Source organism: Dermochelys coriacea, chromosome 6, assembly GCF_009764565.3.
Source record: "Dermochelys coriacea isolate rDerCor1 chromosome 6, rDerCor1.pri.v4, whole genome shotgun sequence".
Taxonomy (NCBI): domain Eukaryota; kingdom Metazoa; phylum Chordata; order Testudines; family Dermochelyidae; genus Dermochelys; species Dermochelys coriacea.
This window is the reverse complement of record NC_050073.1, coordinates 82316776-82332201: the sequence shown is the minus strand read 5'-3', so window position 1 is coordinate 82332201 and position 15426 is coordinate 82316776. Positions and strand designations below refer to the sequence as shown.

Here is a 15426-nt window from a genome sequence, read left to right as displayed (position 1 = left end):
TTTCAAGTAGCCATCCAGTTTTATGTGCAGTCTAGGGAATATTTACAGTTAGGAAGTGAGGTGGTTCCAATGTCATGAAGGTGTCCCTGTCCCGATTCTCTCCTCTAGCTTGCTTCCCCTTGAACTAGTTTGGGGTTCTACAAGATGGGAAATACTGCTTATACACCCTGGTGACTAGCTGGTTCTAGGTTTTATTAGGTCCCAGGACATTATGGCAGGAAGGTGGTCTTCTAGCCACTGTGGAAGTACAGTCAGGTTAGATGAGTGGTTCTCAATCTATTTACCACTGTGGGCCACATGTGGGGCCCACAATATGTTATGTGGGCCGCATCCAATACTACCTCTATGCCCTGAGGATGTCACACGGGCTTCAGCTCTGTGCTGATTGGGCTGCAAGCAGCCCATAGGCTGCAGGTTGAAAACCACTGGATTAGATTCCTGCCTAGAGTCCCAACTGCCACACCACCTGACCAGCATCTCTGGCATGATGAAATATGTGGTGGTAGAGCAAAATAAACTGAATTTACTTTCTTTCATTTTCACAATTATAAAATGTTTTTGAAATTTTTAAAGAAGCTGCTGCAACTTTTCCAGCATACTGTACCAGAGTAAAACAGAATTTAGGTCCAGCTTGTTGTAGAGTAAGCCAGGCCTTCACTATGGCATTCCCCATTTTACAGATTAGGAACTGGGATGAAAAGACTAAGGGTATGCCTACACTGCAACAACGATGACGCATATCCACCCTGCAGCAGCAAGTCTCAGAACCCAGGTCAGCTGACTTGGGCTCACAGTATCGGGCTAAACATGGTAGTTTAGATGTTCCTACTTGGGCTGGCGCCTGGGCTCTGAAACCCAGCAAAGAGGGGTGGGTCTCAGAATCCAGGCACCAGCCCAAGCAAAAAAGTGTCTACACTGCTATTTTTAACCCCCTACAGAGAGCCCCCGAGCCCAAGTCAGTTGACCCAGGATATGAGACTCCCTGCTGCAGGGTTCTCTGTCCCCGATCCCACCCCGTTCTTTGCTGTGAAGACGTACTCTAAGAGACACAGCCAAGGTAAGACTACTCAGTATCAGAGCTAAGTTTAGAATGCACATCACTCTATTCCCATGCCATAACTATCAGACTTCATTGAAAAAATACTATTTAGCAGTATTTATGCTCTCAATTATTTTAATGGAAGCTTGCCTACATATCTATAAAATGTATGAGAACAGGGCAACAAAACAATGCTTTTGACATTCATCCTCCAATCATACCTTCCTTATTGTTGTCCAATCTTCAAGTATATCGAGGTCCTGTAACATATAAACTATATAGGGACGTTGAAAAGTTAAGGGAATCACTTTTAACAGTGAAATTAGCATAAAAGGTCTACAATCTTCATAATTTGAAGTGATTTAGTGACTCTATTCTGTAACTGCTCCACACACAGAATTCCAAATGAAGTGAAAGAGCACTGCAAAAATTAGGTCAAGAGAGACACACAGTGTACAAGTGACACTTAAGTTTCCTAGAAACTATCATATTTACAATTACATTAAAGTTGTTATTGCAGCACACCACAGGGATACAAGACTACAACAGACATTACATACCCATTCTGTACTTGACAGACATCAAAACAATCCTTGTTTCTTGTACTCCAAACAGAATAAATCAATCCTGGCAGCTTATTTTTCTACAATACTGAAAGCAAGCATCTAAATTAACATCTCCAGTGCAGTTTCTTAGTGATTCTAAATCATATACTATTACATGGAAAAAATGTTAAGATTGAGAAATCAAGTATCTGAAAGACTGGAAATACTGAGTTAAAAAGGTTTGAAAGCTCTACCTTAAAATATCAACTCTGTACCATAAGTTGTTAATTACTAGAATATACACAAATACAAAACAGAATTTTATTCACACTACTTTACAATAGTCTTCAGATCTGTCTTGTTTTTTCAACCCCAGCAAGCTCTATAAACACAAGGCAAGTTTGAAAAAGTTGATAAATTATGAACGTTTAAAGTTAAATCGCCCTGACTTTAAAAAACACAGTTTTGAAGCAGTGTGAGAAACTGGAAGAAAAAGTTAAAGTTGTTGAAATTAAACATTCATTACTAATTAACACTTTAAAAAAAACTTTATTTTGTAGTTCTCATTCAAGTCAAGTCAAGTTCAAAGACTATGTATTGTAATTTACTGAAAGACTAAGAAATTCCAGTATGCATTACATATTGTGTTAGACAAATTTAACTAAACTTTAAGAAATAAGCACCAGACAGCAAATTAACGTGGATCTCGCTCTGTCTATAAAAACAAGAATGAACTGCCAGTGTATCTTGTAATTTGAATCTACTCGGCTTGACACCTCCAGCACACAGCCATCCTGCACATGAATACTTGGAAATGTATACCCCCCTAATTTCTTTTAGCAATTCCTGTATTAGAAGACCAGATGATAGAGTTGCATCCAAACAACTGAATAACCACCACTTAAATTTCTGGCACTAACTAAAAGCATCTTCACTAAGCTGAATTTATGATAATGCCATCCTAACTGAGTAACATTTATTACTATCCACTGTCATTACGACAGGTCATCTTTCTGGGAAATATTCCAATAAAACAGTAGTCTTGATGTGGTGTGTCACAATTAGAGACATGCAGAATGAAACAAACAGCAAGAGACTTTAAAAAAAGAAAGCCACAACTTTAACTTCACTTTGCTTTTAGTTTTAATAGAGTGACCTAAATACCTCAAATATCATGCATTTTGAGTCTGATGTGATGTTAAATGGCCTCCACACTAAAAAAAAAAAAAAAAAAAAAAAAAAAAAAATATTTAGGGTTGATCCCCTGAGGCCTAACTCCTAGGATTCAGCCCACCTTTGAATTCTCTCATCCTCCCCTGCAAGGGGGAAGTGAGGTGCATCTGAAGGGTAGTGCAAAGACATTAGACCTCCTCCCATTCCTCCAGGCTAAGAGGGTCTACCAGTCATCTCCTGGGTTTTGTGTTTACTTCTGGAAGCTGGCTCCTTTGAGCCTCTCGCCTGCATTGGACATCAGCTGTAAACAGTGACAAAATTATGAATTCACTGTTTTTGAATCTTGTCCTTACTCCATATTAACCTAAAGTCTGCAAACATTAGCAACCCTGACCTCCGGAATTTAAAATATGCAATCAAAAACTGATAAAACAGAGGGCTCTTAAGCCTTAAGAATTAGACCACAGTCTGTAAACAAGGTAAAGAACACTCAAGATATGGAGTTAAATTGCATAAGCTACAGAACATAGTACAAGAAAAGGTCAACAAGTAAGTTACTTTCTGCATAGTGTAACTCCCCTTCAAAAAGTTACCTGGAGAGGGGCATCTTTTGTCCAAGTTTTACCCCATTCTCCTATCATCCAAACTCAACCGCAATGTCATAATAAGCCTCCTCTTTCCCCCTACTGCCAAATTGTCCTTTTAATTTCATTGGAACTAGAAGTGTGTTTGGCACTGTACAAAACAAATACAAATCTTTGCCTCTGAAGGTTTCACCTCTGACATCTCCACAAAAAACCCAACCTTCTACTTCTAAAGCAAAGTCCAGATGTTGGTCATTTTACTTCAATTACTGCAACCTCTTTCTCTAGTTTTCCTGCTTCTGACAGGACTACTTTTCAGCCCCCCAAAAATACTACTACTGATCATGTCAGTCTTCAAATTGCTTCTCTACTATTCACAAATTCAAGTTTCTAATCTTCACCTTCAAAACACCAACTACAGCTCCACCTACATTCATTTCATCTTCCTTTTACCTACATCTCCAAAGCCGTCCTCCAGAATCATTCATTTCATCCTCCATCTCCTGAGCCTTGCATCATGCCATCCTTATGCTTTTAACTCCTTACTTATCCTTGCATCCTGGGAAGCTATCATTTTCATTCAAATTTATCAATTTCTTAAACTTCCGAGGCATATCAACCTTGCACTTTAGTGGCTTAACATTATCAGAAAAAATGGTTCTCAATTTCTTGGAGATGATGTATCCATTGTCACATCATCTTGCATAGAATGTGCATGGAACTGTATGTTTTTTAAATTAAAGACTGCAAACTCCTTGGAGTGAGAATCATGTGTTTCTCCATGCACCAAGCATAATGACACTACTTACTAGACATATAAAAAAATGCTTTGCTATCTTACCAGAAAAAGTTTAGGCAGAGTTTTTAAAAGACTAGAATTTGGAATTAAATCCCTCCTATTTTACAAGATTACTGTCAATGACCAGTAGTATTAGTTTCCAAATTTTATCTAATTTAGAGTATTCTCTGTGCCTTCTCGCTTACTTTTTGCTTACTTTACCTTAAACCTTCCCTTGAGTCCTCTCCCTTCACTCCCAAATTGTTCTGTAAGCATGTTTAGAAAATGCTTTTCTTCTTTTTGGCCTGTGTTACTCTCACTGTTATGATTGCTACTATGTAACAACTTCCTTCCTCTGTTTTTGCTGCTTTGAGTTGATGCCATGGATCAGTGTATTGAAACAAAGTCACAGCAGAAACCTGGGTGACCTGCAAGAATTCAATTGCTTCTATTTTGGAAGTGGAAAATTAGATGGAAGTAAAAACAAGTCACTTTTGCAATTACTCAGTGAAACTAGTATTTTGAAAACAGTGATCTTAATCTGGATTTTCAAGATCTCAGAAGGTGACCTTTCAACTAGATTTCCACCACCACAATTAGAACAAAATCTGTCTGCCAAGAACAGCAGTAAAAAAGTGTTTATTAAGCATTCCTCTAGAGTTGAGCTATCTTTCTTTTTCAATGAGAGGCTATCAGCAGCCTAGCAGTTACTAGGAGATCAGAGATTGTTATGGAAAAACTAATACACCAATTATGTACCCAAAAAATAGACAAAGGACAAATACTTGCATATTTGATTACCATTTATTCAATAGTCAGACAAGATACAGTCACCTGCAAAAAAAACCCAGCATACCTGTCCAATTCTTTTGAAATATTAACATTTGATATACATGCTTGGTCTGTTAAATGTGTATTCAGAGACTTCACTGTATTTAATAAAAATCACTGGAAGTGACTTGTCATGGAATTTGCAATCATGCTCACTCTGATATGGTAGGAACTTGTTAAATACAGGGATATGACAACTATATAACTGGATAATGTCCCTCTAAACAAAAGTTTGCTGTTGTAAATTGTTTGTTACTGATATTTACATGGCAAGGATTTGCAAGCCTGTTAAGACTTCCTAAATATAGTAAAAAAATATAATTTTTGCTTTAGCAGACAATATAACAGGAGAACATGTGGTAAGAAGGCTATAAAAAACAAAATGCTGCACAGACAAGAACGATAGAAAAAGGATATCTGATATGACAACAGGTTTCTTTTTATCTGGACTAAATGGATCCTTCCTTTTTTTCCTGGACTGTAGTTCATCATTCCACAACTCTAAAAAAGCATAATAAGAATGCTACAATTACATTCATTAATTTGACGTTTAACTCTTTTACAGTAAAAAAAATTGTCTGACAATGATATAAATCAAATTTTCTTGATATATGCTCTTTGTGAGAAGAATGGCAATTGTCACATTTTAATGTGCCTATATTTTGTAGGCCTTAATTTTGGCAGACAGATAAAATTAACAGATTTTCACCATAGCAGACAAGGCATGGTGACATCAGCTCTGATAGCAGATGGTATCTACTTTAAGTTCACTGAGGCTTGGAATAAAGTCTAAAATACAATTAACAGCATTCCACAATGTGATGAAAAGCTCTATAGATGCAGTACTTGCATATAATTGACCCAACAGTTAGCTACCAGATGACAGACATGACAATTTTCTGCAATATCCTCGAACAGCCTTATTGAATCAAATTGAACTATCTTTGGAGTCCATTGTATTAAATGCAAAGGTATGTATTATTATAGGTCAGGATTACATGTACCTTTTCATGCGGGGGGGGGGGGGAAGAGGAGGGAGGGAGTGAGATGGGATGTGAACATTTTGAACTTCAAAAGGACTATGCTGAGCAATGTACCAGACAAGAATGGACTTTTGGGACAAACAGTATCAAGTGTTTGCCTGTGGAATCTCTACAGATTAATACAATTTCCCACTTGCAGTTACGCAAAAATCCAGCCTGTTGAAATTACATCCTGAAGAGGGGACCATTGTCTACTGATTACCTGTTCGTGGAACCCAAAGATCAAAGGCCCAATCGATATAAAAGAAAAGACTAACCTATTCATGGGTGTGCTAGTTCTAAGCTAAGACTGCTATGAACTTGTAACCACAGAAAAATGCCTTTGGTATGAAGGATTGACTCCTACCATAGCCCTGGTTGGAGATGGGGGTAGATCTCTGGTAAGCTTGTTGGCATACGTGCAAGTTCTTTTCTTTTCTGTAACGTTTGCTCTGTAATGCCCTCACTTTAAGAATAAATGTAATTGCTTATAAATGACTGTGTGGTAAATTCTGACTATTGGCAATTACAGTTGCTCATAGTCTTTGTAGAGAAAGCAAAGCAGAGAAATAGACCTGCTTACGTAGTCTGTATTGATGGGGAAATCATAGTGTAGACAGGGAACTCTGCAGCAGGGAAAAAACCCAGTCAGGAGGGAGAGAGATGTGGGTCTCTGCCCAAGAGAGGTGATGGCTGAGGAGCCTAGAGTGGGTGCTCTTAATGGCCCATGGAGGGACAGCATAGATGCATCTGCCCTGAATTGTGACAGCAAGTCATTAAAAATCTTTCAAATCCTATTTACCTGAGGTAATATCAATGCTATGCCTGTCTTCTTCTAATCTTCGGATCTTCTCTTCTAGTTCATTTTGTACAGTATCATACAACAACAGCTTCTCACTCTGAAACAAAAGCAAGAAATTATAACTTATGCATTCATGCATGTTTATCAACTAAATGCACTTGACATCAACTAGTTTAGAAGCTCAGGTGCAACATGATAAAAGTAGCTTCTTATGCATTTAGATACAGCCTTGAAACATAAGCCACATTTTGAACCTGATTTGAGTCCCTCATCCACCTGCTTTTTCAGTGTGATGTCCCAGCCCCTTAAAGCTTTCACTTATTCCAGATATTTCATGTGGATGCAAGATATACAGATATCAAAGAAGGGTGCATGTGCTGAGGATTTGAGTGGGACCATAATAAGAAGGAGATGTAAAGCAAGCAGCAAGATCTCCACCAGAATGTTCTCTAGTTGGACATTATCTCCCCTCATGACTGTCTGATGAAAGACTCACAATTGAAAATATAGAGAAGATGGTCCACCCATCACTCATGCTCTTCTCAAGATATGAAGTAGATCTAAAGCAAAAATGGAACACAAGGAGCACCGGAAAGAGTCTATTGATTAGGTCAGGATAATGAAGAATAAATGGTAGTTCTTACCAAATTGGAGGGGCTTTGGGTGTGGGTTGTGTGCATTGGTCAAGACTTTCCCACTCCTTCAGTCATATAAAGTCACATCCAGGAACACAGGAAATACCAGACTGGATCAAATACATGGTCAATATAGCCCAGTATCCTATCTCCAACCAAATTCACTGTGAACTTAATATTCAGAATGTACTCTGTAGTTGTGTGCAGATTCAATTGTCTATTTAGACCTGGTCAAGTTTTTCAAATTTGTAAGTTTAAGATTTTGGGAAAAATAATTAAGTTTTATTAAAACTTCCCCATTTTTCAGCAAGGTCTAATCTTTGCAGGGTGGATAAAAATCAATGATTTAAAAAAAATCAGATTTTTTGATAGATTTTTTACTCAAAAAGCATTTTATCTAAAAAAAAGATATATTATAGCTCAATGATATCTCATCATGGAATAGGGATTACAAATTCTAATTCTATAGTAGGAGACAATATATTCATGTAATGTTTAAGAAAAGTTTCGTAATGAATTTGAATAGTTCATGGATTAGGGACCCAATCTTATTAGGGTCCACAGGCTTCTGTATAGATTTAGGTTAATTTTTCTATCTACCCAATGGGACTGGGTATCTTCTAGACTAGCACTATCAGAGATGTTTAGTTTTTGCTGTACTCAAACTGTGGATTTGTGTCTCCAGAGGTAACATGCTTGTTAAACAGCAAAAATGTTTTACATACATACATAAATAAAGAAAGAGGTGAGAAACAACACCTCAACTCTATTGTCCCTCTGCAAATTTGTGTACACAGAGTCAATCCCTTACCTGTCTCTAAAAGTGCAAAGTTTCAAAAAGTTCAATGAATAGAAGATTGTTGGGGGTGGAATAGATCTGGACAAGGAGAAGAAGTCTGGAGATAAATGTGAGAAATGAGGACTCTATGCTTGTTTGTTAAAATATTTTATGTTTGCTGTTGAAGAAAAAAATCCAGAATACATAACATTTATTTTGTTTTATTTAACTAAAACAATGTCTGTCTGGTGATATTCTCCTCCTAATACAGCATGGCAAGAAAATCTTCCAAATATTAAATGATTAACCTGTTGAATTGGAGGTATTTATGAAGTCATTGGGAGGTGAACTATCTGCTTCAATAACCTTTGATAAATGAAATAACCAAAAATCATTCATTTTCTGATATAGCTGTAAAACTAATCTGAAAAGTTTAAAAAATCCCAACTCTTTAAAAATGCATAGTGTGTACCTTCTAAAAATGAAACCTACATCTGAGTTGTGAAGAATATGTACAAGAATGCACTTTTATGTAGAAAACCATGATTATATTGAGTCTTCCTGACTAGTGATTTAAATCATGATTTAAATCAATTTGATTTAAATCAAATCCACCCTGAATCTTTAACTATAGTACTAGTAACAGTTAGATTCTCTTATAGAATTGTAGTAACAATTGTCCTCTGCACTTTGTGTGCAAATGAAAAAGTGACTGCTACAATAGAAATATTTTGTGTCCAGAATAACGCAATCTAGATTTAAACGTGTTGAACTAAAATAGTCCTAAATCGGCAGTGACATAACCATACAATAGTTTAAAACATTGTAATTTGATTAGCACTTTTCAAAGGGGATATAAAAACTAATCACCATTTGGTTCCAAATATATTAATGGCTTATCTTTAGTTATAGATATTATACTAGCCCTTTCCTTCATCGACAAACAGAAGCAGATGCATACACAACCCTGGATTCTCTACATAATCCAACAAATACTTCAGCTGCTTTCCCATCCCTCAAGGTTGCTGGCTTTAAAGTAAAGAATGGTCATAACATGGATTTTACTTACAGAGTAGTATATATTTCACACAATAATTATAAGCAGCTTAGATATAGTAATTACACTTTTAAAGACATTTAAAACAGTATCTGAAATTTCAGTCCTTCTAGGAGTCATTAACAAAGAGGAAACACTCAGTCATGTTCTCCTTTATCTACAATAGCACTTGAGGCGGTTCAGTTGTCTGAGAAATTGTCTGGTACCAAACGATACAGCTACAGCTGTACCTAAAATTTCAGTGGAGTTCATCTCTTCCGTAATATAAAGGCTTGGATGCCTGATTTGATTTGTGAGAATATATCAGATTCCCTGTTGTCAAAGATATCCAAAATGTAAAGAAAAAAAAACAGATGAACCAGAAAAAAAAAATATGAAGGAAATACAAGAAAAGATTGAGGCTTTAGAAATTCAAGAAAAAAATCACCAAGATGTTTGCTCAAGTCCTTATTAAGGATAAATTGCCAAGATGTAGATAAAATCTCTTAGAAAAGGAGAAAAGTCATCTTTACCATCACTTTTAATTAAACAAAATACTTATTCTAAATAGGGATTAAACGTATGTGAACATGATAAGTCTGTTTCACAACTTTCTATTATAATTTCTAGATCAGTGAATGAAAGAGGTTAAGGACTTATGTTAGTTAATGTTAATAACCTACAGTGCATTTAAGCTCCTGCCAGTGGAGGCAGAGCAGCACGCTCTTAGAAATGTCCCCTTCCCCTTGTGTGGCGTGTGGTCATGCCAGCTGGGACAGACCCACATCATTCTGGGAAGTACTGGAAACACTGATATTCTGGGAATGCATGAGTAGCCATCCCCCTAGAACCCTCCACCAGCCCCCATTTATCCTGAGAGCCCCCACACACATCCCAGCATCCGTGACATACATCCTACTCATTGCAGCTCCACCTACATCCCCCAACATCTTGGTCCCCACCATCCCCCATTCCTGTCACAGCTCCCAACATCTGCCACTCACCTTGCAGCCCCCCCAACCCCCCCGCAAACGCTCCCACTCATCTCATAACCCGTCACCAACTCACCCCAAACCCCTCACTAGGGCCTCCCCAGCCACTCACCAGTGTCCTCCCAGCTCAGCGCTCCACTCCCATCCCGGGTTAGGGAGGTTCTGCCCAATTCCAGCAGCTCTACTCACTATCATCACCCATCCCGCACTCCATAGAACAGGCCAAATTTGAGTGATGAGTGGCTTTGCGACCCTGTGCACCACATCATAACACTACCCATCCAGTGACTAGGGACACAACTGAGACGGGGGCCTTGTGCAAGCACACTGAGTGTATATTGAGTGCTTTAGGAGAGGCCTGGATTAACCAAAGGCAGACTGCAGGGTCCCACTGCTCAAGAATGGTGGCAGACATGAAGGAGTATGCTTCAGAGATACAGCGCTCGGAGCAGTGATCAGTCACTATCCAGACCCAGGAAGCTTAGAAGCACATGGGATTCAATCTCAGTAGACTGGTGTTTATTCAGAGATAGACGAGATCAGGCTGTGACAATTTACATCCAGGTAAACAGGCTATAGTATCCAAATATGAGGATCCATATTAGTCCAGACATTTCAAATATTATATGCACTCACAGAAAGAAGCTTTTGGTTTTTACAAGCAGAATTTCTATCTCTGGGTTTAAAGGTTTTGATACTTTTTTCCACCTGAACAAAGATCAATAGAATTAATTGTTTTACAACTTGGTCTATGCAAATACTTTTCTATCTATTGCTGAAATGATCACAGATTCTACTGAAATAGAAACAGATGTCTATTTCTCTACTATTGTACCAATTTTTGAATAGTGGTAACATTATTTTCTTCCCATAAGCTGCTTTTAAAAATATAATTATTGCAAAACGTGACTACTGTATTTATGGCAGAATACCACTAACTATTTTCTCGGATGCCTAGTATATAAAAGATTCCAAAAGTGATCAGAGGTCTTTTCAATCTTAGACAAGCCCTGTTAATGAAGGCAAGATTAATATTGTTTATGTAAACCAAACTGACACCTAGCTGAGGTCTCATTTCTTTAAGTTGTTAAGGATGTAACTATCATTTCAAAAGAAATGCATCAAAATATTGAAGTTATAGCAAAACTACAAACTTAAAATGTACCGATTTGCACACCCATTAAGGACAGACTTGATTAGCCACCCGTTTAAATAAGTTGACAATACCTCACAGTGCTGGCGAGAAGCTTGAATTTCACATTCATATTTGTTCTTTACAGACTCTAAACAGAGCTCTCTATAGATACCTGCAACCAGACAAATTACAGCGTTATTACTCTTTTAAAAAAAATAGGAGCAACGGATTTCAAAATTATCTGTTAAGATCGCTATTGCTAGTCCTAGAGTAATGCACATATGAAAAAAAAAACCCCACCCAACCTATTTTACATATTGATAGTGTTCAGACAGTACACAGAGTATAAAACTTGTATGGAAAAATAACTGACTGAACTCAAGAGGCTGCAGAGAAAACTGTTCTCAATTTTGTTCACTTCTGTATTTATGCAGACTAAAAGTTCATCTTGCTGGCAATATAGGTGGAAAAGAAGCTAATTTATCCCATAAAATTCTGTCAGTGCAACACAAGATAGACTTACTATGTTACAGCTTTGCCATCTCTGGCTGAGATAACTTAGTGCATTGGAGGAAGATCGTTTCAAGCGGAGAGCGCAATATTAAAAAATAAAAAAATAAAATAAAAAAAAAAGCACATGTATGTGCATGCAGTGCACTAACATAATGAGGCCACAACCTGGCTGAGGTCTCTAAGTGCTACTGCAGTATTATGTTTAATAGTAATGAATGGGAGGCTAACAATAATACAGTAATTAATAAGGCAGGAAAAGAGGGCAAAATGTACCCAGCCAAAGTCAGTAATTCTTGGGTATTACTATCTGTTTGGTGGTCTCTAGGCTGTTCTCAAGAGACAGGGGCCACATCACAAGCCGCCAGAACCACCAGTCTTGTGGGCAATCTTATGAGATAGGCCAATTCAATCTTTGGCCTTCACAACATACCATGCTTAAAGTATAACGGGGTCCAAAAAAGAATTAGATAAGTTCATGGTGGATAGTTCCATCAATGGCTATAAGCCAAGATAGTCAGGGACAAACACCATGCTCCCTAAACTGCTGACCGCCAGAAATGCAACTGGATGACAGGGGATGGATCACCTGAGAAATTGCCCTGTTCTGTTCATTCCCTCTGAAGCATCTGGCAGCAGCCACTATTGGAAGATAGGTTACTGGGCTAGATAGACCAATGGTCCAACCCAGTATGGCTATTCTTGCATTCATCTATGTGACCTAGGAGGACAAGCTTCTTGCTTGAAAAGCACGGGAACTGAAGTGCTCTTCAGTTCCTATTAGTGGTCCATGTTGTATCTCTTCTCTAAATGGAGAACTTGAATCTCCTGGATAGTCTCTTGCGGTTTTCAAAAATCACTGAATTCTCTGTACCCTCAAATTCTATTTGCATCCATTTCTGCTCATACAAGTTTTCAATTAAAGGGGTCTGAATAGTTAAAATAGAATTAAAAACTGTCTTATGCCAGTACATTTGTTTGCAAATTCAGTTAGTCTTTCACAAAACACTTCCCCAATTAATGAATACAAATTAGCAATTTCTCTACTCCCAAGAAAAAAAAGTGTCACTTTTAAAAATTAAAAGGACATTTTACACACTGATTTGAATAACCACTTTTATTAAAAAAAAAAAATCCTTACTGTGTCAGCAAATATTAGCTTCTAAAAACTCTTGCAGCCTGCTTCTCCAACCCACCCTACACAACAGATAATGTCAGATTAACATCTTAATCTAGCAATAAGAGACCTAGAATGAACAATTTCTATCACTGAATTATATCCCCCATCTAACACTGAAGAGTTAAGATGTTAGAAAACAAATCATCATGTTTCTCAAAATTATCTTCTCCTGATCAGTGAACTATTTACCAACAAAACATCTTTTCAACTCACTTTTGGGTAATGAGAATATAGTATGGGTAACAGTTTTAGATATTAAGTTTAGAGTTTAAGAAATAGAGTTACTATAAAATAAAACTGAAATAAATGCTATTACTGATTAATGGGACGTGATAATACAGCACTTCTTATTCAGGCTAGAATTAAAACTCCAAGTTAGCGGAGGGCATCTGCATACCGGGGTGAAACAGCATCTCAGCAAGTTGGCTAAAGAAGTGAAGAGGCTGATAAAGTGTGCTGAGAAAAGATTTGGGCTATTTGTTTATAACCTCTCTGGCTCCTAACTGACTGATGGCTGTGTAGCCCAAGGTCCAGTTTATTTCAGCGGCAGCAGTAATAACTGTAAGTGGACTACAAACTGCTGCATGTTGGGAAAACTTCCTGGGTCCTGCCAGAAGTACCCTCTGCCTTCCCAGCAGGAAATTTTAGCATTGAAGCAGGGAGCATGAAGCAAGCAATCCTGATGTTTCCTTACAAAATAAAGCTTTATTTCTGGTGGTTTGTCTGAGCAGGTCTTGTCTGAGATTACCACAGGCTGGCACACAACACAAAGCACACAGGAATCTCAAGCCGAGTTCCCCAAACCCTATTCTTGTACAACCGCAATAGATAGAACAGTAGGAGGATTACAGTTGGAACAACCAAAAAACAAAAAAACAAAAAAAAAAAAAAACAAAAAAAAACAAAAACTGTTTAGCTGCATGCCAAGTACCATGACAATTTAGAAAACTTCTGTAGCAGAGAATGTAACAACCTGTTTAATGTATTAAACATGAAAAGCTTCTCAAAATTATCCAAGTTTTCCTCTCCAAGAAGTAGAACTATGTGTACCTGTATTTGGATGATTCATATAAGGGTGGTGTTCCTTAACACTAAGAACAAGACTACTGACTGTATGCTAAACATCCTAACCCTGAAGAACGTTGGTATGTGCATGTATGGAAGATCTTGCACTTTTCAGAGGACAAATCACAGTATTATAATGCAAACGAACTGAATTCTTTCCTCTTCAAAGAATTTGTTCAAGAATGAGGTCTAATATTGCTTTATGTCAGCACCTTTCATCGTATCAGAGTTGCGATGTCAGTTTTCTATGATCCCAGCCAGGGGCGGCGAGTTGCATGCGTCTGTGGTGCCCAAGCTCCATGAATATTCAGGGCCGGATCTCTCCCCCGACCCTGCCTGCCACCCCCAAACACCGCCCAGCCCCTGGGCGATTTAAAAGGGCAATTTAAAAGGGACTGGCCACGCTGTGACTTGGGCAGTGCAGTCACGCTTTATCGCCAGGGTAGAGCTCTCCCAGCAATAAAAAATAACCACCCAGAATGAGCGGTAAGTGCCGTCTATACTGGTGCTTTTCAGCGCTAAAATTTTTGTTGCTTAGGGGTGTGTTTTTTCACACCCATGAACAACTAAAGTTTTAGTGCTGAAAGTGGCAGTGTAGACATAGCCTAAGGCAGCTTCCTGCCTGCCCACTCCACGCTGCTTCAGGAAGCGGGCAGCATATCCCTGCAGCCCCGGGAGGTGTGTGTGTGGGGGTGTCCTCACGGGCTGTCCCTGCCCCAACCACTGAGCCACTGCCAGAGGGGTGTGCAGGTTGCTTTCAGGAGCTGGCACTGCCCCAGGTAAGTGCCGATCCCCTGATCCCATCCTGCACCCCAACCTCTTGCCCCCTCCCAGAGAGACACCATTGATGCAGTGTCATTGTGGATATTGTGTTACTTACATCAACTGCTACTGGCTTTCAGGAATCATCCCACAATGCCTCACACTGACAATACAATTGGTACAAGCACTCCTAGTAAGGACGCACACCGCCAACACAAGTAGCCAAGCATGCATACACACACAAGTGATTTGATAATTGCAAAAAGAAGAGGAGTACTTGTGGCACCTTAGAGACTAACAAATTTATTTGAGCATAAGCTTTCGTGAGGCACAGCTCACTTCATCGGATGCATGCAGTGGAAAATACAGTAGGGAGATTTTATATACACAGAGAACATGAAACAATGGGTGTTACCATACACACTGTAACAAGAGTGATCAGGTAAGGTGAGCTATTACCAGCAGGAGAGGAAAAAAAACCTTATGTTCAAATAAATTTGTTAGTCTCTAAGGTACCACAAGTACTCCTTTTCTTTTTGCGGATACAAACTAACATGGC

The 15426-nt window shown here is 38.4% G+C and overlaps 1 protein-coding gene across 3 annotated transcripts in view; it reads right to left on the bottom strand.

Annotated features, from left to right (window-relative positions):
- The window catches only part of BRMS1L (BRMS1 like transcriptional repressor), a 47336-nt gene that overhangs the window by 10052 nt on the left and 21858 nt on the right, over positions 1-15426 (bottom strand). For all 3 annotated transcript variants that reach the window (XM_043516479.1, XM_038407152.2, XM_038407149.2), the window contains exons 4-7: positions 11443-11522; positions 6775-6871; positions 5368-5451; positions 1261-1325 (exon numbers count right to left, since the gene is read on the bottom strand). In XM_043516479.1, the coding sequence (XP_043372414.1) occupies positions 1261-1325; positions 5368-5451; positions 6775-6871; positions 11443-11522 (326 nt within the window). The remainder of the gene's footprint in view (positions 1-1260; positions 1326-5367; positions 5452-6774; positions 6872-11442; positions 11523-15426) is intronic.